Source organism: Dermacentor andersoni, chromosome 2 (genome assembly GCF_023375885.2).
Source record: "Dermacentor andersoni chromosome 2, qqDerAnde1_hic_scaffold, whole genome shotgun sequence".
NCBI lineage: Eukaryota > Metazoa > Arthropoda > Arachnida > Ixodida > Ixodidae > Dermacentor > Dermacentor andersoni.
The window spans coordinates 192,570,146-192,595,868 of record NC_092815.1 but is presented as its reverse complement, the minus strand read 5'-3'; the positions used below and the strand labels follow the sequence as shown (position 1 = coordinate 192,595,868).

The window sequence follows — 25,723 nt, the reverse complement described above, 5'->3', positions numbered from 1 at the left end:
GGAAGACATAGCACGAGCGTGAAATGCTTGAAGCGTTTCATATCAAAAAGAATGCGCAGAGCGACCCATCTGTGTTTATCACAGATAAAGAGTGGCGGTTTTTATTGGGGTTTGCTTGACATCTTCAATGTGTCTGATTGGTCTCTTTCTTTTGCATGTGCACTTGTGCAGGAAAAGCGGTGTTTAAGTACGTGGATGTTCAATAAATCGGTTGCAAGTCCGGTGACTGCGTCTGTCTGCCTCCTTCTGGTCCTGCTTCTTGGTTTTCACTGGCTTTCTTTTTTTTTCGCTTTAAACATGAACCAACTGGCCTAGTAGCACTTCACGCATCTAAACTCCAAAGGGTGCAAGTGTTTTAAGAGCTTAGAGGGAACTGTGGCACTAGTGTCTACGGTAGCTGCAAGCAAGGCAGGTTCAGCCAGCATGGGAATTATGGGTAGTACATGAATTTGCCTAAACTTCGCCCTTCTGGCTTTAAACGACTTCGTGACTTTGCAAACTGATCATTTTCAAGAAAGCACTGCGTTATAAATAATTAAAAGAACATTTGTCAAGGTGTTTATTGACAAAGTACGCAAGGAGAGAGAGGTCGAACTCGGTGCGGTAGCCAAAGACCATTGCACACACACATGACACCACGGCCAACACTGAGGGCAATGACGGCAAAGGGCAACGGAAGGGAACGGTGATGGACGAAGAAGTCACATGGCGTGAATAGCACAGTTGCGTCACGTGCTGATGCGCAAGATACGGTGACGACAGCGGCTGACTAAGGAGGGATATCAGTAACTTCGGCCACAAGCATCTTTGTACACATCACAGGAGCTTGGTCCATGGCTGCATCAGCAAGAAAAGACAACTCCACCTCGGCGCAGGCACAGTCAATGATGGCATTGTTTGACGAAAGGAAATCCCAGCCTAGGATAACATCGTGGGAGTAGGACGGCAGCAAAACGAATTCAATGACATGAAGCGAGTCCTCGATGACAACACATGCAGTGCAGGCTCCCAATGGTTTGACAGGCTGTGTGCTCGCAGTACTCAAATACACTCCGGAAAGTGACGTTGTAACTTTTCCTATTTGTTGGCAAAGTCCTGCGTGTAACACTGAAATTGCTGCGCCCGTATCGACCAGTGCGAATGTTCAAATGCCTTCGACGTACACCTCAATGACGTTGCATGGGTTATTTCGAGGCCTCTGGCATATCGAAGGGGATGCAGTTCTTGCCTCGCGAACTGCGACACTTAGTTTCCCTGAGGTAGAGGGCTTGGCCGGCATCTCATCGGTGAGATGGAGCGGCGGCGTGGGGATGGGGAACGATGAGCATGGTTGAGAACAGGGGTTTTATCCGGCGGCACAGGAGATTGTAGTTGACGAGGGGCAAAAGTGCTCATGGGTCGGCGGTTATCATACATATGCAGCATACGACGCCGACTAAAGCGGGCAACGTGTCCTGGAATACCACAATGGTAACAAATTGGGCGGTTGTCTGCGGTGCGCCAAGGATTTGGCTGACGTGGTAGCTGTGGTGCAGGCGGTGAGAAGGGAATCGGGGGCGGTCGCGCAACAGCTTGGAGAGGTGGACGTAAAGCAAAGGGCGGCCTTGCAGCGACGTCAGCTTACGTCAGGGGTGCCACGATGGTAGGCGGTTGAATAACAGCTGGAAGGCACTTAGCGACTTGCTCCTTGATGATGCTCTGTAACCCTTGTGTCAATGGAGAGTATGGTTGCGCGTTCGTAAAGGGCACCAGGGAAAGCTGCCAAGCAACTTCTTCTAGTATTAATTCTTTTATCTGGTGCATTAGAGGCGACTCGTGAATGTCTAGCATCAGACCTGAGACAGCGGCGAATTCTGAGGACAGATGTCGTGTGACTACTCACTGCCTTCGAAGTTCGTCGTAACTCTGACACAGCGCAATGACGACAGACACTGTGGTCGGGTTTCGGGCGACGAACATTCGAAAGGCATTGTCCTCAATTCCCTTGAGGATATACCTGATCTTGTCGGCTTCTGGCATCGTTGCGTCAACTCTGTTGCACAGATTAACGATGTCTTCGATGTAGCTGGTGAAATTCTCACCTGGTTGCTGGGCACGTCTGCGCAGGTGCTGTTCGGCCTGAAGTTTGCGGACAGCTGGACGACCAAAGACTTCTGTGAAGTTGGTCTTGAACGCAGACCACGTCGGGATGTCGGATTCGTGGATACGATACCACAAATGTGCAACATTGCTCAAGTAGAAAATTATGTTATTGAGCTTTGCCGTATTGTCCCAGTGGTTGTGCACGCTGACTGTCGTACGAGGCGAGCCAGTCCTCGACGTCCTGATCACCGGTACCCGCAAAAATAGCAGGATCCCGCTGACGCTGCACGCCAGGACAGATGACAGTTGGTGCCGTGACTGCAGCTTGTTGGGCTGGATCGTCCGGCATGGGCCGAGATGGTTGAAAGGTTCGGCTTCGAAGTTCCAGCGTTGATAATGGAGTTGTACCCAGCACCTCCACGAAATGTCAAGGTGTTTATTGACAAGGTACGCGAGAAGAGGGAGGTCGAACTCGGTGCAGTAGCCAAAAACCCTGCGAGCAGTCCGAACCGGCCCCGTACGTAAAGCGCTGGTGATGCGCCTGACTGACCGGCACTTCTTCCTTACATTTCAAATGCTGGAGATGTGCCGGGCTAACCGGCGCTCCTTCTTCGTTACACATTATTAAAATTGTCCAACAACAGGCCACCTAGCACAGAAGCCCAATATTGAAACAATTATGCCACAGACGCATGGACAAATGGAACCGCTGCAATAAGCAGCGATTAGTTGCCTTGTGCAATTAAAGTACAGATTGTGTTAAAATTTAGGACAATAGAGCCTTTTCGTTTTAATAAACTGACCGCTCACTAATTCCCCAACTTCACGGTTCTCCCTGGACTACCAGCAATTTTAATCCAGGTGCAGAGGCCATATTACCGCTGCACCGTCTGCACTGCCATCGAAAGCCGTTTGTGACTTCACACTGTGCTTCTCAGCTGCAGGGAAGGTTTCTTATAAAAGGGCATGCACCCAAAAGAGACAACTCACCCATGCAGTTGGTCAGCCAGTGCACTTATTGGGCCAAAGAGGGCGCTGAGCCTGCAAAGCACAAATTCACAGGGTCAGTGCTGCGTTTCTACACTGTGCCCACAATGACAGTCTCAAGCAGAACAATGTCAAGTGAAAGTGATGTGTGGAGGCAGGCAGGCTGGCAAGTGACCATAACAGAAGGTACAACTAGGCATTGGCGGTGGCAACACGGCAAGGTACAAGATACTGTGCAAGCATTACCTTAATGCTCAAACTTAAAAAGAAAAGGAGGATTCAGTGAAAAAAGACCATCAAGAAAGGCAAGGCAGCACTTCGCTGGAGCATCGCACCAACATGGAGCATCGCACCAACATGGAGCATCACACCACCACTAACCATTACACTGACCAGGATTCCCCTGGTGTAAACACAATGGAGAAATATCTGTCTACACGCCAGTCATAATGGATTCCACAGACACATGCGATTAACTTGACAAAGAGTAATCTCCCGTTCTGCAAACCCTCACCTGCAAATAATCAGATCCTGTTGCCTCACCTTTTTTATTTATTTATTTTTTTCCACGTGCCTTAAAGGCCCTTTTACAGGCGTACATACGGGGTTGAAAAAAAAAAGCTATAAATGAACATTATACATAGCACTGCAAGTAAAAAGGAAGAAAACATTCACGAAATGCAAGATACATGGTTACAAATACAAGATTGAAAAACAGAAATACACAATTTCAATGTAAGATAAAAATGCAGGTCGTCAAAGACCTGTTACTTTACGTATCAGTACGCATCCAGCACTTCAGTTTATTAACAAAAGCATCACGATTATTCTCGGAAGCGATTTCAGCTGGGAGTTTGTTCTAATGGTAGATGGCAAGGAATAGTGGTGACTGATGCAGAAGTTTACCACGGCCAAGCTTTGGCTGTACTTCAAAAGGTGATCTAATCAGGGAAAGATGCGAAGGGCCAGTTTGATATGGGCTTCTGTGAATGCAGAGAGGTTATGATATGGGCGGTGAAAGTGAGACAGCAATGTTAACAAGTCTTTTTTCGAGCATGCATAAATTTAGAGACAATTGAATGTCAGCTAAGCTGTAGTAATGAGAATATTTTTTTCGTGACAAACTTAGCAGCCTTATTCTGCAGCGATTCAAGTTTGTTGGTAAAGTATTCTTGATGCAGATTCCGAATCATAGTGGCATATTCCAGTTGCAAACTAAGGTAATGTATGCTAAAAGTTTAGTCGCTAGGTTTGCAGAGTACAGGTGCCACCTGACAAAACTAAGGGTTTTGGACGCTTTGCTAACGGTGTAATCAATGTGCTGGTGCCATGTCAAGTCTAAAGAAATGTGCGAGTGCCTAGATATTTTGCTGTGGACACTTTTTCAATGGTCGCATTATTAATAGTGTACAAGCAAGTTTGGGGTACACTGGTCATGTAAATGTCATGGCTTTTGTTTTGGGGATGTTTATCCCCATTTGCCATTTTTTGCACCACTTGGTGATTTCATCAAAGTTCAACTGCAGAAAATTAGTGTCATCAGGATTATTAATCTTCCTGTAAAACACAGTCGTCAGCAAATCACCTGACAGTGGAAGTAATGTTATTGCTGATGTCATTAATGGAAATAAGGAATACAGCTGACCCAAGCTCCGATCCCTGATGCACACCACGTTTTACATGTGTTATTGCAGAGCAAGATTCATTTGCAAAAACACGCTGCTGTAGCTTACCTAGGAAATTGACGATCCAGTTCATCACGTTCCTGCTTATGTTAAGGTTATCCATTTTAATCACAAGACAATTATCAGCCACCTTATCAAACACTTTTGCGAAGTCAATGAATACAGCACCTATCCTAATTAGGCTGTGTACAGCGTTGTGAAGGTCAGCCATCTGTTCAAATAGCTGTGACTCACAGGAACACCCATGCAAGATTCCGTGCTGGTTTGGGGGGAAAAAGAGGTGCTGATCTAAGTACGTCATTATTGCGGATGAGATTGTGTGTTCAATTTTACGGGGTAGGCTTGCTAATGAGATGGGCCTACGCGAAGGCAGAACGATCTCCAGATTTATAACACAAGCAATTTTCCAGGCATCAGGCACACAACCTGTGTCAATAGACTGAACTAACGCAGTGAAAATGTGGTCTAGCGTTGCTTTAGTTAGCATGAGCAGTTTGGGGCAGATACCATCAGGACCAGGACTTGAATTGTTTGGCAAATGGTCAACAGCTTGTTCTATTGCTTCTTGCGTAACCAGAACATCGTCCATAGTGGCAATTATAGAAACAACATGCGCATTTGGCAGGATTGGAATTTCGTTGGCGAGCACTAAGCTTAAAAAATGCATTAAATTTTGTGGTGACCCGAGAGGGCAAGAGCCTCTTGCCATTCTTTACCATAGAAAAAAGACTAACTGTAGAGAACGTAGGGTTGATTACCTTCCAGAATTTTTGAGAATTGGTTCTCAGTAACATTGAAATATCATGGTTGAAGTATTTATCTTTAGATGTTTCAATTTCTGCTTGACATAATTTTGACTGTCCGTGGTAACTTTTCCAATCATTATCAGATGATCGGAAAATTAATTGCTCTTTATTGCGAACAAGGGACACGTAGCAGCTCTGAAACATCAATTACAGTTGAACCTCGCAATAATGAAATTGGCCAGGAATGCAAAAAATTCACTTTCGCAAGAATTTTGCTTGAATAGCAGCTTGGGCTTGTTGGTTTTCCATCCTGGCGTTAACAGCGCAAAATGTAGAAGGGATACCAGACGAGAAGACGACACCACAAGCGCTGACTTTCAACAATCTTTACTTGAGAGAAACAAGGCTTTTTATAGCTTTGCCCACACGTGACACAGACACGTCATTGCACATCATGTGAAACACGCACTTTTTCGCACTCAAAATAATGACTGTAGTGCAAAAGCTCAAGTTCTTTTTATTGCGAAGCAATACTACTTTAAGTCGCACTTCAGCCCGTTCCGTGGCGAGGCGGTGGTAGGCACCACTGACCTTTAGCATGACCTTGCTGCGTGACGTCACACCACGTGACCTAGAGTGACGTCACACCAGCTGTGTAAAAACGGGGCCTTATCTCACGCCGTCGCGAGGCGAGGCGGTAGCCACCAACGGCGGCCTAACTCCCGCTCCTCTCACCAGGGGCGCTACGGTCGGTGTGACGTCACACCAGCTGTGTAAAAACGGGGCCCCATCTCACGCCGTCGCGAGGCGAGGCGGTAGCCACCAACGGCGGCCTAACTCCCGCTCCTCTCACCAGGGGCGCTACAGACGGTGTGACGTCACACCAGCTGTGCAAAAACGGGGCCCCATCTCACGCCGTCGCGAGGCGAGGCGGTAGCCACCAACGGCGGCCTAACTCCCGCTCCTCTCAGGCATTACTGAGTATATTTACTCAATTACTACCAGCTGATCAGAGAATAACACACTATTGCTTCGCAATCACCAGGCTTAACCAAGCTAAGCCACAGCCGTTTTTTTTTTTGTTAGCAACAAGGACGGCATGCTCACACATTGGTCACGAAGCCTGGCAATCTCAGCAGCCTCAATGATCTCCCGAAACAGCTCGTCATTGTGTTTTTTCGGCACTTCACAGCGTCTGAATTCTGCGGCACAAGCTTTACAAGGGCAATCCCTGAAGTGGATACCTAGATTTCAGTTTGCCTGCTCGACGTTAAAGTTTATGTTCTTTTAGTCTTTCGTTTGCGCACCTTCCAGTTTGCCCTATATAGTTTTTCTCACATTTCAAAAGTATAGAATACACCACGGCTTCTGCGCAATCCACAAAGTGGCTCTGACGATTTATCGTGCACCCTTGCTGCTTTATCGGCTCTTCTGCATTGACCCCTTGGCAGAGGCTTTTCAGTTTCTCTGGGGCAGTGAGCACAACATTAACTGCAGCTTTGCGCCATATCTTTTTCAAGCGTTGAGATATGTTGTACACGTATGGCAGGGCCACAGTCCTGCAATTTTCTTTCGTTTTTGTGTTTTCGCCACCTTGCTCGTCGTTGACATGCTCGAGTTCTAGGCTCTTGCTCATTCATTCCACAACAGACACAAGAAGGTGCGGCGGGTAACCAGCCCCAGTAAGGCTGGTCAACCTGTCAACAAAAACTTTGTTCCATCGCGTTCAGTGGTATCGGTCTGCCCTGTGGTTTTGAGCTGCACATTATCCCTGTGTATATATCCTTTGTAAATATCCTTCCCTGCAATAATATATTTGTTTATTTTCTCACTGCACAGTTACTTTTTTGGGCACCCAGTAGATAATTGGCATGCCACGAAATCTCGAACGGCCAGCAAAGGTTAGAAGTCAGCCAGTGTCTATGAATTCGGGTATTTAAGCAGAAGGCAGTGAAACACACCTGAGATCCTTGTGGTCAGGTTCACTCTTGACTTCCTCCACGAGCAAGACATGGCCGCTCTGCACTTCCACTCTCACTGCACAGCACAGGATTAATATGCACATGAGCAGCTGCACCTACAGCCAGCCTTACTTAACGTATTCACTCGCATAATGAATGCACTCGCTTAATGAACTAAGCCCAATCCAATTTTTCCAATAAAGAAGTGTGGTTTTTTTTTTTCTTTTTCTGGCATAAGGACCGCCCCTGAACTTGCTGCCGTGAAGTAAGAGACACACGGTACAATTCGGCGTCTGATATGGCGTTCGGCGGGTGGGATTGTGTCCGACACTATATTGGACGTTGATTTGTGCCGTGTCTCCTACTTTTAATGTGAAAGCATTAAAAGTAGGAGATGCAGTAAAATTATTCTGCGTTGAAGCAAATGTTTCCAAGTTTATACGGCGAATAAAACTACTATCCTTACTTCGTCTAGCTGTCTACATATTTGCGATTGCAATCGATGGTTCGCATCTCGGGAGGAACTGACTTTCTTATATGTTGAATTCCAATGGCGGAGTCGGAGCACCCGTCGGACTCCGCGAGCGAGCACTCGACTCTGGCATAGAGCAACGCTTCCAAATCCGCGAGTGGAACACAACCTTTCCCACTGGAGCAAGGCGGAAGCGGAACTTCTATCGCTGAGTTACCCAGGATGCCTTGCGTGTTGTCATTTCCTTCCGCTGTTTGCTCCCAGCACCGCTGCACCGGTCACTTGTCTCTTCAGCGCCATTCACCTGTTTTTTTTTTTTAAAAGTGCGGAATGGATATCTCGCCAAGAGTGCAGCAGCATTTGCTTCCTCGCGAGTCGTGACTGGTGGCGCCTCCCAGCAGACAAACGTGGTAAAGGAAATACGTCAGGCAGAGTTCCGGTCCACTACGCCAATTTTGGCGGAGCATCTTTTTCTGCTCCCACGGAGTGACTCCTGCTCTGAATCCACTCCGACTCTTGTAAGATTTGGCAGTCGTAGCTGTAGGAAGGAGCTTGACTCTTTGTCGGGACTTAGGAGAGCAGGATTTATTTGCAGGATTTACATTTAAAACAAGACATACATCGACAGTCTAGCGTGACTCCCAAATGGCACCCGCAAGACTAACATACAGCAAACAGCTTGTGAGCACACAGCTCACGAGTACATTTCGAGCATGACAACGAGCACGCAGCTCACTAGTACATTTCTAGCACGACAACGAGCACTCAGCTCACTAGTACATCTCGAGCACGACAACGAGCACACGACGAGCACGCAGCTCACTACGACAAGCACACTCTAGCAGCCGACAATCGCTTGCTGTGTGGCAGAAGTGCTTAAATGTAGTGAGAAATTGTTTTTGTGCGTTCTCTTTCTGTTGCTTTCTTATTATAGAAACAAATTAACTAACATTCAAACTATTATGGGCTACATTTGTTCACCGTTAAGATGGAAAAATTATTGATGACATGCCTTGGACAGCCAATCGGATAGCTCGCCCTACTTACGTCATTGGGGCAAACGACGTCAAATGGGTAGGGGCAGCTTAAAATTAAGCCGAGTGATAGGCTGCGATCGGCAGCGATGTACATTTTTAAAACCTTATAATAAATTACCCGCTTAATGCGGAGTACTTAGATGCGCGAATTAATGATAAGAAGGATCTACTCAAACGACTCGGCACGTTCGTACAAAATCGTCAAAATCGTTTCAGGGTCCCTTTAAGGAAGTCATAATGTGAATACGCAGGACTTCCATCTACGAAACTTATGCCAGAGAACTGGCATGACTAACTGTAATGTTTGCTTGTCATAAATGGTCCGCTTTCAAAGAACAGCCTGTTCATCTGCACTTCCTGCCAAAGCAAAACACATGCTGCCATTACAGTGCCACATGAAGTCATAGAAAAGTTCCCCTTGTGAAATTTCAGTATAACGATTTTCAGGGAACCGCAGCAAACTGTTCATTTTTCTGAAAGGTTGTTATAGCGAAGACCCCAAAATTAACCATTTCGGTACCGGCAGCAGGCGGCAAGCACCAGCAGCAGCACCACCAGCACCAGCACCAGCGGCGCCGTTGTTGTCGCCTTCGCCTACGGTATTTTATGTCCACTGCAAAACGAAGGCCTCTCCCTGCGATCTCCAATTAGCCCTGTCTTGCGCCAACCAATTCCAACAAGCGCCCGCAAATTTCCTAATTTCATCACTCCACCTAGTCTTTTGCCGTCCTCGACTGCGTTTCCCTTCTCTTGGTACCCATACTGTAACCCTAACGGTCCAACGGTTGTCCAACCTGTGCATTACATGGCCTGCCCAGCTCCATTTTTTTCTCTTGATGTCATTTAGAACACTTGGTTATACCCGTTTGCTCTCTGATCCAAACCGCTTTCTGCCTGACGAAACCACCCACAAAGAACCTCCATGTCGCCATAAAGAGTACCATTCCTTTTTGTTTATTTGTTTTTCACATTCCTTGTCATGGACACCGCAACTGTCTTGCTCGAGGTGGGACACCTGAACTATTCCAAAGCGCAAGCGCATGTAAATGACACCATTCGGAAAGTGGGATGGTTAAATTAATTAAATTATGGGGTTTTACAGACCAAACCACTTTCTGATTATGAGGCATGCCGTAGTGGAAGACTCCGGCAATTTCGACCACCTGGGATTCTTTAACATGCACCTGACTCTCAGTACACGGGTGTTTTCGCATTTAGCTCCCATCGAAATGCGGCCGCCGTGGCCGGGATTCGATCCTGCAAATTTGTGCTCAGCAGCCTAACACCATAGCCACTGAGCAACCACGGCGGGTAAAGTGGGACCGTGTTGCATCTCCATGAGCACGGAGGTTACAGTTCTCTACATGTACAGCTGATACGAGAGCAGAAAAAAGGGAGAAAGAAGGAGGAGGTGTGCCTCCTTTGTTAGGTGACACTTGCCTGGCGGAGCATGCGCTCGCAAAACCCAATGCAACATCGCCTTTGCAACAGAAAATTTATATATATATATATATATATATATATATATATATATATATATATATATATATATATTTATTTATTTATTTATTTAAAAATACCTTACAGGCCTCAAAGTGAGCCATTGAGTAAGGGGGGCAGTACAAGGAAAATACATAGAACACGAGACATCTATAAACCGTATCTGTTTACAACCTATAACCGCAAGTGTAACCAAGATGAAAAAAGAATTATTTAGTGCACGATTCACTAGGGAAAAGAAGGAAACATCATATAATAACAAGGAATAAATCACACAGATTGTTTTCAGTGAAGTCGTGTAATTAACATGAGAGTGTTAAACAGTAATAATGAAAAAAAATTACAGGAAAGTTACGGACGCGACATTCCAACAGAATGGTAGACATAGCGACATAACAGTAATAATGCGTAGAACTTCACATTTCTTTAGTCATGCATTCAGTCAAGGCATCATGGAATGAATCGTAGTTGGACTGGCATGTAATGCTGTCCGGGAGCGAATTCCATATTCTGATAGCACGAGGAAGGGCAGAGTAATGGAATACTTTTGTAGAACCGTAAAGGCAGGCATAGCTGAAATGATTATGAAGCCTATGTGATGTGGAGTAGGGTCGTTTCAAGCATGCGGGTGTTCGAGTGGAGTGTATATATATAGTGTATATAGTGTGGAGTGGAGTGTATATATATATATATATATATATATATATATATATATATATATATATATATATATATATTCTTTTATAGCATTATTGGTGCTGTGCCAAGCTCACCATCTTCCCACAATGCCAAGAATGTTGTCAGCTGTTTACTTCGCTGTGTCCAATCCCAAGTCATGCAAAATCTTGCAAAAGTGAAACAGTCTCCAAAAGTGATTGCCCAAGAATACTGCCCCAACCACGGCTTGATAACAACGCTTCCTTCATGCTCATGTGATGGCGAGGCGCAAATGCCACGTCCACATGGGCATCTGCTAAAGGTGTCATAACTGCACTCTACAGCACTTCTGTTTCAGTTTTTGAAGTGAAAGTGTCCAGAATTCATTGCGATGCAGAAGGTAGCAGCTTCAGGTTATGCTTGGATGACTGGCTTCAAGTATTGCATTAGGATGAACCGTCTACACACAATGTGAAGTGCACTGTCTTGGCACAGTGCCGGTAAAGCCATTGGCTGCGGATGCTGTGTCTGGCGCCAATGCATGCCTAAGTGACCGAGAATATTAATGATGAAATTTTGGGAAGGCTCCGTGTGGTCTAAGCGCAACCAGCAGGCTTCTATTTTTGTGACTTCGCTTATCTCGAAAGTCCGCTTATCTTCAATTTTTTTCCGGTTTTTATCATTTCCAGTTAACGAGGTCTTACTGTACAGCTGCAGAATACCATTTTACACAGGACGCAGAGTTGTGTTAACCTCACCTCTCAGCAATCGGGGAAAAAGTGACAGCCGTGCCATCTGCTGGATCTGCTCAAGTGCGCTAAGAGCCTCTGCCCCAAGTAGCGACTGGTACTCGGACTTGACCATCACCGTGCACTGGGAACAAAAAAAAAATAAAGGTGAGGAAATGACACGACCTCTGGCTGCTCATTAAATACAAAGCCATTCAGTAAAATTACCTAGTCACGCTAGATGATTAGATTACACACTAGAGCACTAAATAGCATGCACCTTCATTTGTGCACAGCAATATGCCAAACACGCTTTTAGAAGGACCCGCACTGCTGTTGCGATCACGAGTGCATGATGATGTACTGTTCCACCGTCTGTCCATTCAATTTTAATTTATTATCATCCACTGAAATCACAAAGCATGTCCAAAATCTTACTGGAATCCATAGTCAACAAGGCTATTATCAGGTGCAACAATACGTATTGTCAAAATAAAAGCATGCAGCATCATATCAGAATATCATCAACCACAGCTTTCTCCACTAATCGGTCACCTTTTCTAAATAAAAGATACACCAACAGAATTGTAAAATTTTGCTACCAGTCTCTCCAAGTTTACTGCTTCAAAATCATCAAAACTCTGGCAAAAGATACAGAAATAAGAATAAATAGAGCGTACTGGACTGCCTCAACTAACTAATTCAAGACCTCGAAAGTTCACTAATATTGCAAAGCACTACACACACTAGGTAAGTAGTTGGGCAGGTCAGAAATGGTGCACATGAGACTCAATGACCCCAGGTAACAAAAGAGCACGAAAGGCACAATTAATCAGAATTGGCATAAAAAAGACAGCATACAGTCGAAACAACTTATAATGATCCCAGATGTAATGACTGATCAGTTATAATGATCACATTTCACTGCATATCCAATTTTCAGACTTTGATTATTGAAACTGCATCCATAATGTATAACACAAATTTTCGCAAGTGCCATAATGTTACAACCAACACTTTAAACCTAGTCGTGATAAAAGGAGCGTGCGTGCGAAGTTCCAAAAGTGCACAAGTGAGAACCTACTCCAGCCCAACTACGACAACGATTCGACTGCCGAGATCAACGAGCACTGTGCACGGATTTCAGAAGCTGCGAGGAAAGTCACTCGCTTTGCTAGGCTGACCATGCTTTCAAGCCAGGTCTCGGACTCGCTTCAGGGCGAGAGCGTATGACGGCCATGGCCCCTGACATAGCAGTGGTGCACACTCCAGTGCTATCTCAGAGGCCACAATAGAGGCACTGCCGCTTTTTGTGCAGTTCTTCGACTGGCACTGCGTGCACTGTGCACTAATTTAAATCAACGGCCACACAAGCATTGCTATTTTATCGTTGTTAATATTTATGTGACGCAAGTTGGTGTGAATGCGGCACGGTGCGCTACTGCCACGCAATGAGTTGGCGATTACTACACCGTTATCAGGAGATCACATTTTGTTGACGCTTCGTTTATGTCATTGCTGATAATGTTTCACAGTGACATTCTGTGTTTTGAACTTTATTCTTTTTTACCCAAAGCGGCGTAAGAAACCTAACTTTCTGGCTCTCAGCGCACATGCAGCTGATGCCACAGCTGTAATGGCAAGACCTTCGCAAAATTCCGGCATGCCACAGTGGTTTCCCCTTCCAACCAACTAAGAACCTTCACCATCATACACAGAATTCACTCGTGTACCGCTGATAGTAAAATACATACCACAAGCTCTCAAAGAAGAAGTGGTGGGGGCTGCCCTTGTCATTACGAAATAGCAGGTTAGCGAACACAGTCCGGCACCGTCTTGAAAGAGCTATGATGCCACATTTCGTATATTTTTTTTTGATCAAGCTTATTTAACGGAAACCTGCAACTAGTCGCAGGAAAGTGCCAGGAACAAAAATCAAAATACTGAAAATACAATTTTCGAACCAATGTGGTGTCGAATTGTAACTGCTGACACCAGCTCGAGTGTCGTTAATTTCTGCATGTTTCGAAAGGCAACTTCACGTATAACGAACTACCGATACAACAACCCCTTTTCGCAGAACTATTGAGTTTAGTAGAAATGGGTTTGACTTTATATAATGGCACAGAAAGCAGCTGAAATAACCCGAGAAACTTCTGTGCGTTTGCCTCCTTGTCCTGTTGAAGAACTACCGTTTTCATTAATTGCCTATTAGATCTCCTTTTCATAATTGTAAAGCCAGCTTTCCTGTGGGGCAACATGCCCAACTAATGACGGCGTGGTCATTTTTGCTAACGGCATGTAGAAGCACAGTTTACTTGATACAGTTAAACCTTGTTAATGCGTACCAGCCTAATGTGCAATTGCAGTTTAACACATAGTCACAAAGATTCCCCCACCCAGCTGCCAATGAACCCCATGTATTGGTTGACCGCTTAAACCGTAGTCGCTTAATGCCATCAAAAGGTTAATGCATGTTATTTTTTTTCTTGTTCTACATGCATAGGCACAAAATCGTCAAAATCTCATTTGCACAAATTCTCAAGTTGCAAAACCTGGATGACAGCCACCAGCGATAGTGACGTTAAACATGGCCACCATGACGTTGTTCCTGCTTATACAGCTATTGCCGATTGCAGTGCACAAAAGCATGGCCTTTGAGATTGGCTTCCGGTAATGCGAAGAAGCTGCCGGTCGCTGCCAGTAGGGGTGCAAATTTGCTGTTGCCATCGAACCCAATCCAATCCAATTCAAGTAGTAACCATGCAGAAGCACATTTTTTTTAATGTATAGGCATTTCTATGCTTACCCAACCAGAATAATGTCCCTCCGTCCGTCTGTCCCATAAAACGACCGCTTATAAGATAAAGCCCACAGCAGCGAGCGCCTGTACCTTCACGCTGCCTGTCGCTTCAATGCAAACAAAGTGGCAAGAACACAGCGCTGACAAAGCTCTCAGCACAAGCCGTACCCTTCCACTTTTGCAGATCGCTTTCAAGCTGTGGGCTCGCACGTCTCTCATCAGCACGCAGTGGCGAAAATGCAGCGCGCGGAGCTATTAGCAGTCGGCACTCTCTGTCAGTATCGCAGATCATTTTCAAGATATGGTCCGTGCGGCTGTGCCATATACGCATGCGCCGCCAGTGTACGTTTCATCACGGATCATAAAGGTTCGATGAGGATGGATAAGGCGCTAATGAGCGATAACGGCTTATAATAACCGGAACGTCATCAGCGCACTGGGTACCACCACCTGCAGTACTTTTCTTGAGTCATTAATGTACCTTGCACCGCTGTCTGCACCAGTTCGTGTCGCTGCAGTGCTCTCGTTTGTTTGCACTGGCCAGATCAAGTTTCATAACATTGATAATGGCACTGGGCTGCGTGGAGATAAGCAAGTGGCACGATGCTTACGCATTCTTAGACAACTCTCAAAGAAGTTCCTGCACGAATTTTTTTTTCTTCGTTCTGCCAGTGTTTGAGGTCGTGGTGTTGTCGTGGTGTTCAACGATCTTTGCTGCGGAGTGTCGTGTTTATGTTATTGAGAAGTCGACGCTGTTACATATGCAGAGTTTCCCGATAGCAACATTGTTGCCGCCGTCGCACCTCGGCCATCTTCAAGCGAAAGTGATGACGACAGCGACCAAGTGGAAGTGGACGACGGCCCTTCATTATATGATGCGGCGCATGCGAGCTTTCGCAGAAAAGTGGGGCCTCGTGGACAAACTCGCTCGAGGCCTCGACCTAGTTCGAAGATGTCTAGGCAAAGCCACCACGGTGGCAAGTGAAGATGCCGATTTCTTGCGGCCTACCCACAAATAAAGCCTGTCTGAGTGTGTGTGTTTGAGAGCATCGTGACATAGTTCTTTTCCAGCCAGTAAGTAGCTTCTAACTGGCATTGGCGGCAAATTCATATATTGTTTAGTGCGTACCTACATGTTGTTCCCGGCTGACTACGTATTAATGAGGTTTGGCTGTATTACAACATCAAAAATGTAGACTTACCATACAGTTAAACCTGGATATAACGAAGTTGACAAAAGCTCGCAATTTTTCGTTACATGCAGGTTTTCGTTACATGCAGGTTTCGCGTGAAGGCTCGTACGAATGATGCAGAAACGAAACCAAATAGCTCAATATATCCGTGAAGGTGAACTCACCCTTCAATCATTTATTTTACACTAAAAAACTGCGTAATTTCCGCTTGCTTCTTCGGCACGAGTGTAGGCACAACACGCCGCTCCAAAGAGGCTAAATCGTGTAGAGCTCCTTCATCGTCGAGCGAGCCGACGAAACGGTGCATAACGTCCATTGCGTTCATCACCTCCTTTGCAGTAGGCACGTCACACGGATCTGCCTCACAAGCACCATCATCACCGCCATCCGGATTTTGCACGCTTTCAGCTACTGCTGCATCAGACATTTCTTCTGTAGTCACGGCGGCGTTGTCGGCAAACAAAAAGTCAGTCAGTTCAACGTCGTCGGGTACACCACCGTTAGTACATAGCTCGTTCCACGCTTCGGCCACATTGGACGGAGTAGAAAGGTCTTCCTCCTCCTCGTCGGCACCAGCCCGTGCGTTTTTGGCTATTCCGGCCTTTAAAAAGCAATTCGCGATAACTTCTGCCCTGACCTCTTGCCAGGAGGCAGCAAGCATCTCGACTGCTTGATAAATGTCGATCTTCATCTCCCGTTCCAGACGGATGTCGAGAAGTATTTTCAGGATTAGTCGGCGCCGGTAACAGCATTTAAAACTGTTAATGACCCCTTTGTCCAGGGGTTGTATTAGGGACGTGCAGTTGGCCGGGAAGTAATGCAGTTCGATGTTCGACAGCTGCAGGCCCTCGACGTGGTGCGCCGAGCAATTGTCCAGCAGTAGGCAAACTTGACGGCCTTGCCGCTTGACGTCCTGGTTAAATTCCTTTAACCACTCAGAAAATATTGGCCGAGTCATCCACACTTTGGAATTCGCCACATACTTCACGGGCATACGCTTCGTTCCCTTAAAACACCTGGGACGGGCACTTTTGCCGACAACTAGCGGGACTCGCTTGTCTGTGCCGTCGAGGTTGGCACACAGCAGAATCGTTATGCGGAGCTTGCTCTGCTTTCCACCGCGGCAGTCATCGCCTTTTAACGCTAGCGTGCGGCCCGGAAGCATTTGATAAAATAGAGCTGTCTCGTCGGCATTGTAGACATCAGCCGCCTCGAAGCGACTCAGGATTCCAGGCAGCTTGTCAGCCACCCACGAAGCAGCAGCATCGCTGTCTGCGGAGGCAGATTCACCGCTGATTACTCTTCCGACGACACCGTGCCGGCTCTTAAATCCCTGCAGCCACCCGTTGCTTGCCTTGAAATCGTCATGACCCAAGATACACGCAAAATCCTTTGCCTTCTGTTGCAAGATCGCGCCGCTTATGGGTACATTTCTGGCTCGCGTCTCCAAAAACCACGTGAACACTGCCTTGTCCACATCAGTGTATGTGGACAGCTTCAGTCTTTTTTTCTTCGAGCTTGTTCCCGACTCCACTGCGTTTCTGATGCTGTGTTCCGCACTCAAAATCGTTGATAGTGTGCTCGCTGGAATGCTGAAACGGGTGGCAACGTCCTTCTTCTTCTCGCCCGCGGAGACTGCATTTAAAATTGCGAGTTTGTCTTCAAAAGACAGAACTTTTCGTTTTCTGGCAGTAGAACTCATCACGACCAACCGACGACGCAGTTAGAAGCGGAGACGCACGACTACACGCCGACAGGCAGGCCTAGCACCTCCAAAACAAGTCGGACAAACCAGTACCAGAGCACAGTTGACACACGCACACGTGCAGAACGCAGGACAACACTCAAGATGGCGAATGCAACGCACCCATAGAGAAAGAAAAAAAAGTGACGGATATCGTTCGTCATCGTCCCTCCCCCTCTCCCTTCCGGCGCCTTGGCAATGAAAGAACCGGCTATCAGCGTTGCTTTTCAAGTGAATTCTTACACATAAGTGTGTATAAGCCGTTGAAACAAATGAAAATCACAAAATAAGAATGCTTGTCCTCAAATCCATACGAAACAAAATAATTCTGCAAGAAAAATCAGCTGCCGATACCAATGCCACCTGGTGCCACGCTAGACAAGCAAAGCCTGAAAAGACTGCTACGTTAGGCACGGAGCGGCGCTAGTTGCCGCCATCATCATCATCATCATCGCTAACTTTGCTCGGTCGCGGCAATCCCTGGCGCGCGCATAGCTGCTGGCTCCTTACAGCATTAATATTCAATAATCTAGAGCATTTCTTCGGCCGAATTTTCCTTAAAAGTGCTAAAAGTAATGACTGATCAGCTTTGGGAGTTCGTTACATCAAGGCTAACCGCCGCAACGCGTTCGTTACATCAAGGTCGAAAATACATGGGCTTCAATGGGGGCAGCGTTGGGGAATTCAAAAACTTCGTTAAATCCAGGAATTCGTTACATATAGGTTCGTTACATCCAGGTTTAACTGTATTTAATCAAATCTAGAACGCTCTTCCTTTGCAATAAAATGGGTCCAAAAATTATGTGCACGTTAGAATCGAGTATGACCCTAAATCTGCATCACCACACGCCATTGGCATTTTACATGGCCATCTTGTACACACTTCGAGCCTAAAGAAAATTTTTTTTGAGCTGCCGTAACTTCCTCCGTGTGTTGTAGTACATGGGCTTAGGTTAGTCCATCGCCCGTCTTCCCATTTCCTGCGTTTGCTTCTTTGCTCTATCAGAATGGAAGTGCCGACTGTGAAGACGGAGAGTTCATCATGCTACCTCAATTAAAAGGAAAGTGACAACGTGTGCGTAGACGGACGAAAATTGTGCCACATCACGGGCGTTCGGAGTTCCCGAAACTTGCGTGTGGGACTGGTGCAAACAGAAGGAGAGGCATTCTACTCCGGCGGCTGCTGCTTACAGCACGGCCCTTGAAAGCGATCTGCAATGGGGACAGAGTCAAGACGCACTGCACTGTGTTCTCATCACTTAGCTCGCGTTGAAGTGAGAGCCAACACGAAGGTCAATTCGCTCACTCCTGTTAATGCACTTCCTCACTGCAGCATTTTGATAGTGAGTTTCCACAGTCATCAAGTGAGACATGTTTATGCTTGTTTGTGTGTGCGTGACACCATACTTGTTAGTTAAGCTAGTAAGCAAATGTTTACAAGCTTATCTGGCCGATAAAACTACTATCCTCACTTCGTATAGCTGTCTACTAATTTGCTATCACAATCGATGCTTTCCCTTTTGGGCAAAACTGCGACTTATATTATTCATCACAACTTCAGTCCATTGGGAGAAATCTTTGTTTTTCCAAATACTGTTAAACCTCACTACAGTCGACTCCCGATAATTCGAAGCCGCTTAATTGGAATTTTAGGTTAACTAGAAGTGAAGTGCTGGTCCCGTCAGTTTTGCATGTAATCCTATGGAAGAAATCGCTCGATAATTCGAAGTCCTCATCCAGTAATATTGTTTAATTGGAAGTTAATTTTCAGCCGGGATCCTCGAGGTGACCGTCATTCTTTGGTAGAATGTGCAATTTTTCAAGTGCTGCAACAGCTCCGTGCTCCGCGTTGGTGTCATCGTCACCGCAGCCGTCTGCAACGCCACCCTTCTTGGAGCGGCGCGATTATTCATTGCTACGGCTGCCGCAGCCTCTGCGATCAGCTCCGGCGGGAGGTGAAGCGGTTGCCGCGCGTGGCCTCCGCGATCAGCTCCGGCCACGCGGGTGCCATAGGTGCACGCGGCGCCGCATACTGGCAGTGGCGAGATTGTGCGAGATTAGGCTTGCAGCGTGCGCAGCGTATGTCGAGGCGTGTGCTGTGGCGTGTGTTGGTCGCTGGCCTTTGTGCGTGTAGCTCATTGGCTAGGTTGTTCCGCGGATGATCCTACGCCTCGAAATTGACTGTTCATAGTCGCACAGTTGATAGCCATGGCAAACCGTGGCTCTTTTAGCACGCTCGACCTGGCAACGAAAGTCGAGGTTTTGAAGGAAGTTGAGAAGGGAGGTGCCGCCAAACAAGACATAGCGCGGAAGTATGGGATCAAGCCGAACACGCTCTCAAACTACATCAAGAACAAGCACACAATAATGGATGCATTTGAGAACAAGTTCAAGACATCTCGGAAGCGAATGCGCACCGGCGTTTACCCAGAGTTGGAGAAGTCTCTGCCAGCTTGGATTAGGGAGGCCCGGAGAAATGAACTTCCTCTCAGCAGAGACATCATTGCGATGAAAGCCCAAACGCTTGCAGCAATGTGGGGGATTGATGACTTCGTTTCGTCAGATGGATGGCTGACGCGCTTTAAAGATTGGCATGACATGGTTTTTAAGAGTGTGTGTGGTGAAAAAGCATCCGTTAACCAAGAAACATGCGTCACGTGGAAGGACGGAAAGCTGCGTGAATATCTCGGCGAATACAGACCGGAAGATATCTTCAATGCAGATGAGACTGCATTCTTCTATCGGCTTCTACCAGAGAAGACCTTGACATTCAAGGATGACGACTGTGCTGGGGGTAAACACAGCAAAGAGAGGGTGTCGGTGCTGATCGCGGCAAACATGACTGGCACGGAACGATGTCGCTTACTTGTGATCGGGAAAGCCGCCAAGCCGAGATGTTTTAAAGGCGTAAAGACGCTGCCTGTGGACTATGAGTCGAACAAGAAAGCGTGGATGACAGCCGAAATCTTCAAGAGCTGGATAACGAAATTGGACCGCAAGTTTGCTTCTTCGAACCGCAAGGCGTTGTTCCTTGTGGATCACTGCAGTGCTCACGTGAATGTGACAGCCTTGAGTGCAATACACCTCGCATTTTTGCCTGCAAGCACAACAGCTGTTTTGCAGCCAATGGACCAAGGCATCATCAAGAATGTTAAGGTCCTCTACAGGCGACACCTCCTTGAGCGCATGATTTTGTGTATGGATAACTCCGCAAAATACGAGGTGAGCCTGCTCAGTGCCATTCACATGTTAGCGCGAGCATGGGATCGTGTGAAGCAAGAAACAATCGCAAGCTGCTTCAGGGCTTGTGGTTTTGTGGCAGCTTCTTCAGAGGATGCCTCTGTAATTTCATCGGCGGAAGCGTCAACAAGCGAGCTTGACGGCACTGATTTTGGTGATGCTCTCGGGGACGTCAATTTTGAAGATTACATTGCCTTAGGCAAGGTGGTCGAAACGTGCGGTGCACTAACGGATAACGAGATTGTGGAGATTATTCGGCACCAGGAAGCGACGACGTTGAAGACGAGCCGCGACCTAAGGATGCCGATGCAGCTGCGGGCCTTGCTCTCGCGAAGCGCTTCTTTGCCGCTGAAGGTAACGCAGAAGAAGCATTTCGCCACATCTACAGCCTGCAGAACTTGCTTTCAGCAGCGCGATTCGGCAAGAAGAAGCAGAGCAAGATGACCGACTATTTTTCTTAGAGAAAATACTCGATTTCGCTACAATAAAGTGCTGTTTTTGTGTTTTGTGCTTAAATGGAAGTTCGTATAATTCGAAGTTCTTTGCGGTCCCCGTGAACTTCGTATTAACGGGAGTCGACTGTATAACAAACTTCAATATAATGGCATTCTCAATATAACGAAGTGTTTAACTTTTTTTTAACCTGTTGTCCATAGAACATCGCGTATTTAGAAAGTCAATATAATGAAGTGTGTTTGTATGCGATTTCAATATAACAAAATTTCACTGCCACCACAAGCTAATACCAAGAAAATAAACGGAAACTTCCACGGATACAGATGGTGAAAGGATTGAATTACAAGCAGCTGTTTGCAAACACCTCTCAAATAACGCTCCACACGACAAGAGCGACCACCGAAGTGGAGCCGCATCATGTTCCATATAAAGTCTGACTGCAAGAAGATGCCACTGTGCCCGGTGCACTGCGTGCTTTAGGTGCAAGTGAAAGTGTGCGAGGGTGAGAAAGAAATCTGGTGGCTTCACGAGTGCCGCCTTTGCACGTGAGCAAAGGGAAAGAGGAGAGGGGAGCGAGCGAGCCTGTGGTAACGTGACAAGCGTGTTCGAGGAGGCGGGGGAGAGGAGGTGGAGTGGGGGACAAGTTGGCGTACGTCTCAGTTTCTGGCGTGCATTTTGGCCGTGACTGTGCATGGCTGTAAGTGCGGTAGAGCAAATATGCAGCCGCACACCTTCTTTAGAGGTAATCTGCCAGGTGTGAAAATAGTGGGCGTGCCGAAACGGCATGCCATCATGTAAGCTATTTTCCCACGCATTAGTATTAGAGGTTGCATAATCTAGTTTCAGTGACTCATTGGAGCGAGATTCAGATGAAACATTCGCTCTCTGCTGCTGGGGTTTTTCATGATAGTGTCATCCCAGCGTGGGCAAAACTATCAGCCGTTTGGGCGGATTGCACGTGAAAACATGGCTGGCTTCGCTTAACACGTACTGCCGATCTGAAGATATCGTCAACAAGGCATGAAACTAGATCATTCGTCGCCGACTCCCAAATTCAACAAAAGGAATTGTTTTCTCATTCAAATTTACTTTTTGCAATTGTCCAATAATTCGGAAATACTGCGGCCCCTTTCCATGTAAGAAAGATAGATTGGCAACTGTACTTACTTGCATAAAAGGTCGAATTTCAATAAAACGAAATTTTGATGTAATGAAGCAATTTGCCGATTTCACCGACTTCATTATATCGAGGTTTAACTGTAAGAGAAAGTTGTATTTCTGTATGAAAGAATGAAGTGCACGGTGCTGTAAAGGACTTTTTTTTTAGCTCACGGCAAAAAGGTGCGCGTTACAATCGAGGGCACGTAGTTCAGTAGTTTGCGTAATGAAACCATATGAAAGAGTGAAGCCCTAGCATGTGCAGCTAGCACTTTGTCTTGCTATGAACAACAACCGGCGCTGCCATTAGCTGGGCTAATATGCAGTGCACAGAAGTGCACTTGTGGATTAGGAAAACGGTCTCTGAAGTCAGCACTCTGCTAACTTACCAGCTGTCCATCGGTGTCATTCCATGCCTGATGCCGCAGCAGCACACGTTTCCCACCAGGTGTCAGCTCCCACAGGTCGTACCACACGTCTCCTTGTGGCTGCATCAAAAGGTGCAGTAGTACTGCTTGGTGATACTGCCAGCACGCCTAAAAGCTAAAGACGTTTGAATAGTGAAATTTTCATTATCAGCTTTGTAACATGCCTTATGGTAAAATAAACTGCTTACTTGATGCTTTCATACCAAACTACCGGTTAGTATAATGATTCAAAAAGTATGAGCCTGTGAGAATAAAAAATATGATAAATGAATAAAACTTCTCCAATGAATTGGCTGATGGAATGCTAGAGGGGGAGAGAAGAGATAGGCAAGGAGATTTCCCCCCCTCTAGCGAAAAGCCAGAAGACATCGAGGTCTGGTTGGGCAGGACAGCAGACCTAAGAGCCCGTTCAATGTGCGGTGCTTTCCTTTGTGCTTGTCCCTGATCGGGTTGAACTGAACAAAACGAGAACAGATGTTACAGGTCTAGTGTGCCATCTCTACATCTGCAGCAGGCAGGCAACTCTGGGTGATGTGACAGAGTGTCGTCGGAGTTCGTCAGCTACTGTTTATTTGCCTTGAAAGCTGCTCACCTGGTGGTGAGGCTTTCAGCGAGTGTGGCACTGGCACGGAGCTTATAAATCAGCATTTTGTTGCCTCTGCTGAGGTTTTTTTGACATGGCTTGGTCGTTCGCAGAAGTATGCCTGCTTTGAATTTCCTTGATCTTGACCTACTGTCCCCTTAGAAATAGTTTCAGACCCTCCACGTCTTACAAGTGGAATGTGCCTTGGAGGCAGTTGGAAAAATATGAAATAAAACTTAGCCCACAAGGTGGCAGCATCCTCCTTGCCAAGGCAGCACACATAACTGGGAATTCAACCCCCACTGGGTGTGACGTCTTGTGTGAGCAAGCCATTACGAATGTGCTATGGTGCCTTGTGAAATTCGTCCTGTAGAGTATGCCATAGCTTCCTTGGGCGCCAGCAAGTAGCTTGACGCATGGAACCAATGGTATTAGAAAGGAGGTTTAGCATCTCTGCCTATTTCAATGCAATATGAGAAGTAATGAAAATAGCTTTCTGCTCCATACATGAAGAGGTAGGAGAGTAGTACTCAAAAGCATGTGCCCCGGAAAACATGCACCTGTAGGTGAAAGTTTTCCTCGCTTGGGATCTCAAGACAGGAAAACAATCTGCATAATATGGGGTGTGAGTTTCACGTGACGGCACTGTGCCACATGCACATCTGTACATGCTCTTCAAACCTTCAAGCCTCAAATGAAGTTCCAAACACAGAAGAGAGGCAAAGGAGTTTTCCCTCTTTCCATTCTTTCCCAACTTTCTGTGCTCAAATAGACTTGCCTGTGAGCCAGCTGCACCCGCCACGCATGCGGAATGTCACGCAAGACCTATGCTTCCTTCTTCACTTGTGTCCCGGCAGCCTTGGCATCTATTTCTACTGTGCATTGTGCAGCCAGCTTGGTATTGCAACATGATTGCAGTGCGTGCTTGTTTCTGCCTGCAATTTGACTGCACTGGTTTGTTCAACAAGTGGAGAGTTCGCACAATCATGGGTGAACCTCTGGCACTTCTACTCAATGCATGACACCGCATCCAGTTAAGAGGAAGTGCACAGTGATACCACTCGAAGAGCAGCATCGTCAGAGATCACAATACCAAGGCCTGCACATTGGTGTGGAATTATGCACTAGCAGCTGAAAGTTTCAATGACCATTTGTTCCGTAAGCAAATTGCTGGACAATCGAACACCGTGGGCTACGGGCAGAGAACAACGAGAAATTGAAGAGGCACCGTACTTGCAATTTCTGAGCAGCTGCTGCAAATCAGTGGGCCAATTCTGGTGCAGAAGGCAAAACACTTTGCTCACTTGCTTCAAAATGTTGATTTGTCAACCAAGCAGAGCCTGGGCCCATTTCTTTTACAGGAATACCAATCCGTAATCTTTAAAAATGTAGAAACTGTTATGACACATCTCTTGAACAAAAAAAGTATCCCAGATGACAAATATAAATTTTGGGAAACACTTCTGATACTAAAATCTGATACTAAAGCTGTCTCGAAACGCCAAATTTGGCATCAACAATACTGCGACGACAGCACACAAAGCAATATTTACCAACGGAATGCAGCAATAATGCAACGCATGAAGAAAGGAATAACAAGGGTGCTGCATATGTTTATTCTGGCTGTTTTTGCACATGACAGCCATGGCAGTCACAGGAATGAATTGAGCTGTGTCATAATGTCACGATGAATTCACTTTGTGGTTACAAAAACTGAAACTGGCTCTTAAAAACAAGTACAATCTTCGCTCGTTAAAATGAACCCACGCACAACAGACTTTCGGATAGAATGGTCTATATTTATGCCCGAGTTCATTCTACCTATTTTATTAATGCAATGAAGTCTGCTTTTAATGCACCACACCACAACGGACTATTGGATACAGCGAACAAAATTAGCAGCAATTTTTTTTTTTTTTTTTTTTTTTTTCGAAATGGGGCGTATAAAACATACTTTTGCATTGTCGACACGGGCTGACAACTGACTTGTGAGGGTCAGCCGATGATTGCGGCTCAATATAGCACGCGCAAGGGAAGGAGGTGGGGCAGAAACGTGCCATCTCTCGCGCGCGAGGCATGAGGGAGGGAGGGGGGTTCTACTTCAGCGGCTGCTGCTTACGGCGCGTCCGCTGTATCTTGAAAGCAATCTGTGATGTGAACAAAGTGTGCACCCACGCAGGCCTCATCTTGAAAGCGATCTGTGATGTGGACAAAATGCATCCAGTGCCGGTAGCTTTGTATACGCTATGCTTCCTTCATTTAG

General features: G+C 46.3%; 1 protein-coding gene across 1 annotated transcript in view; it reads right to left on the bottom strand.

Moving 5' to 3' along the window:
* LOC126540273 (uncharacterized) overlaps window positions 1-25,723 on the bottom strand; it is a 141,682-nt gene that overhangs the window by 25,603 nt on the left and 90,356 nt on the right. Inside the window, exons 11-14 of the mRNA XM_055075935.2 lie at window positions 22,839-22,937; window positions 11,886-12,000; window positions 7,462-7,537; window positions 3,073-3,123 (exon numbers count right to left, since the gene is read on the bottom strand). Of these exons, the coding sequence (XP_054931910.1) occupies window positions 3,073-3,123; window positions 7,462-7,537; window positions 11,886-12,000; window positions 22,839-22,937 (341 nt within the window). The remainder of the gene's footprint in view (window positions 1-3,072; window positions 3,124-7,461; window positions 7,538-11,885; window positions 12,001-22,838; window positions 22,938-25,723) is intronic.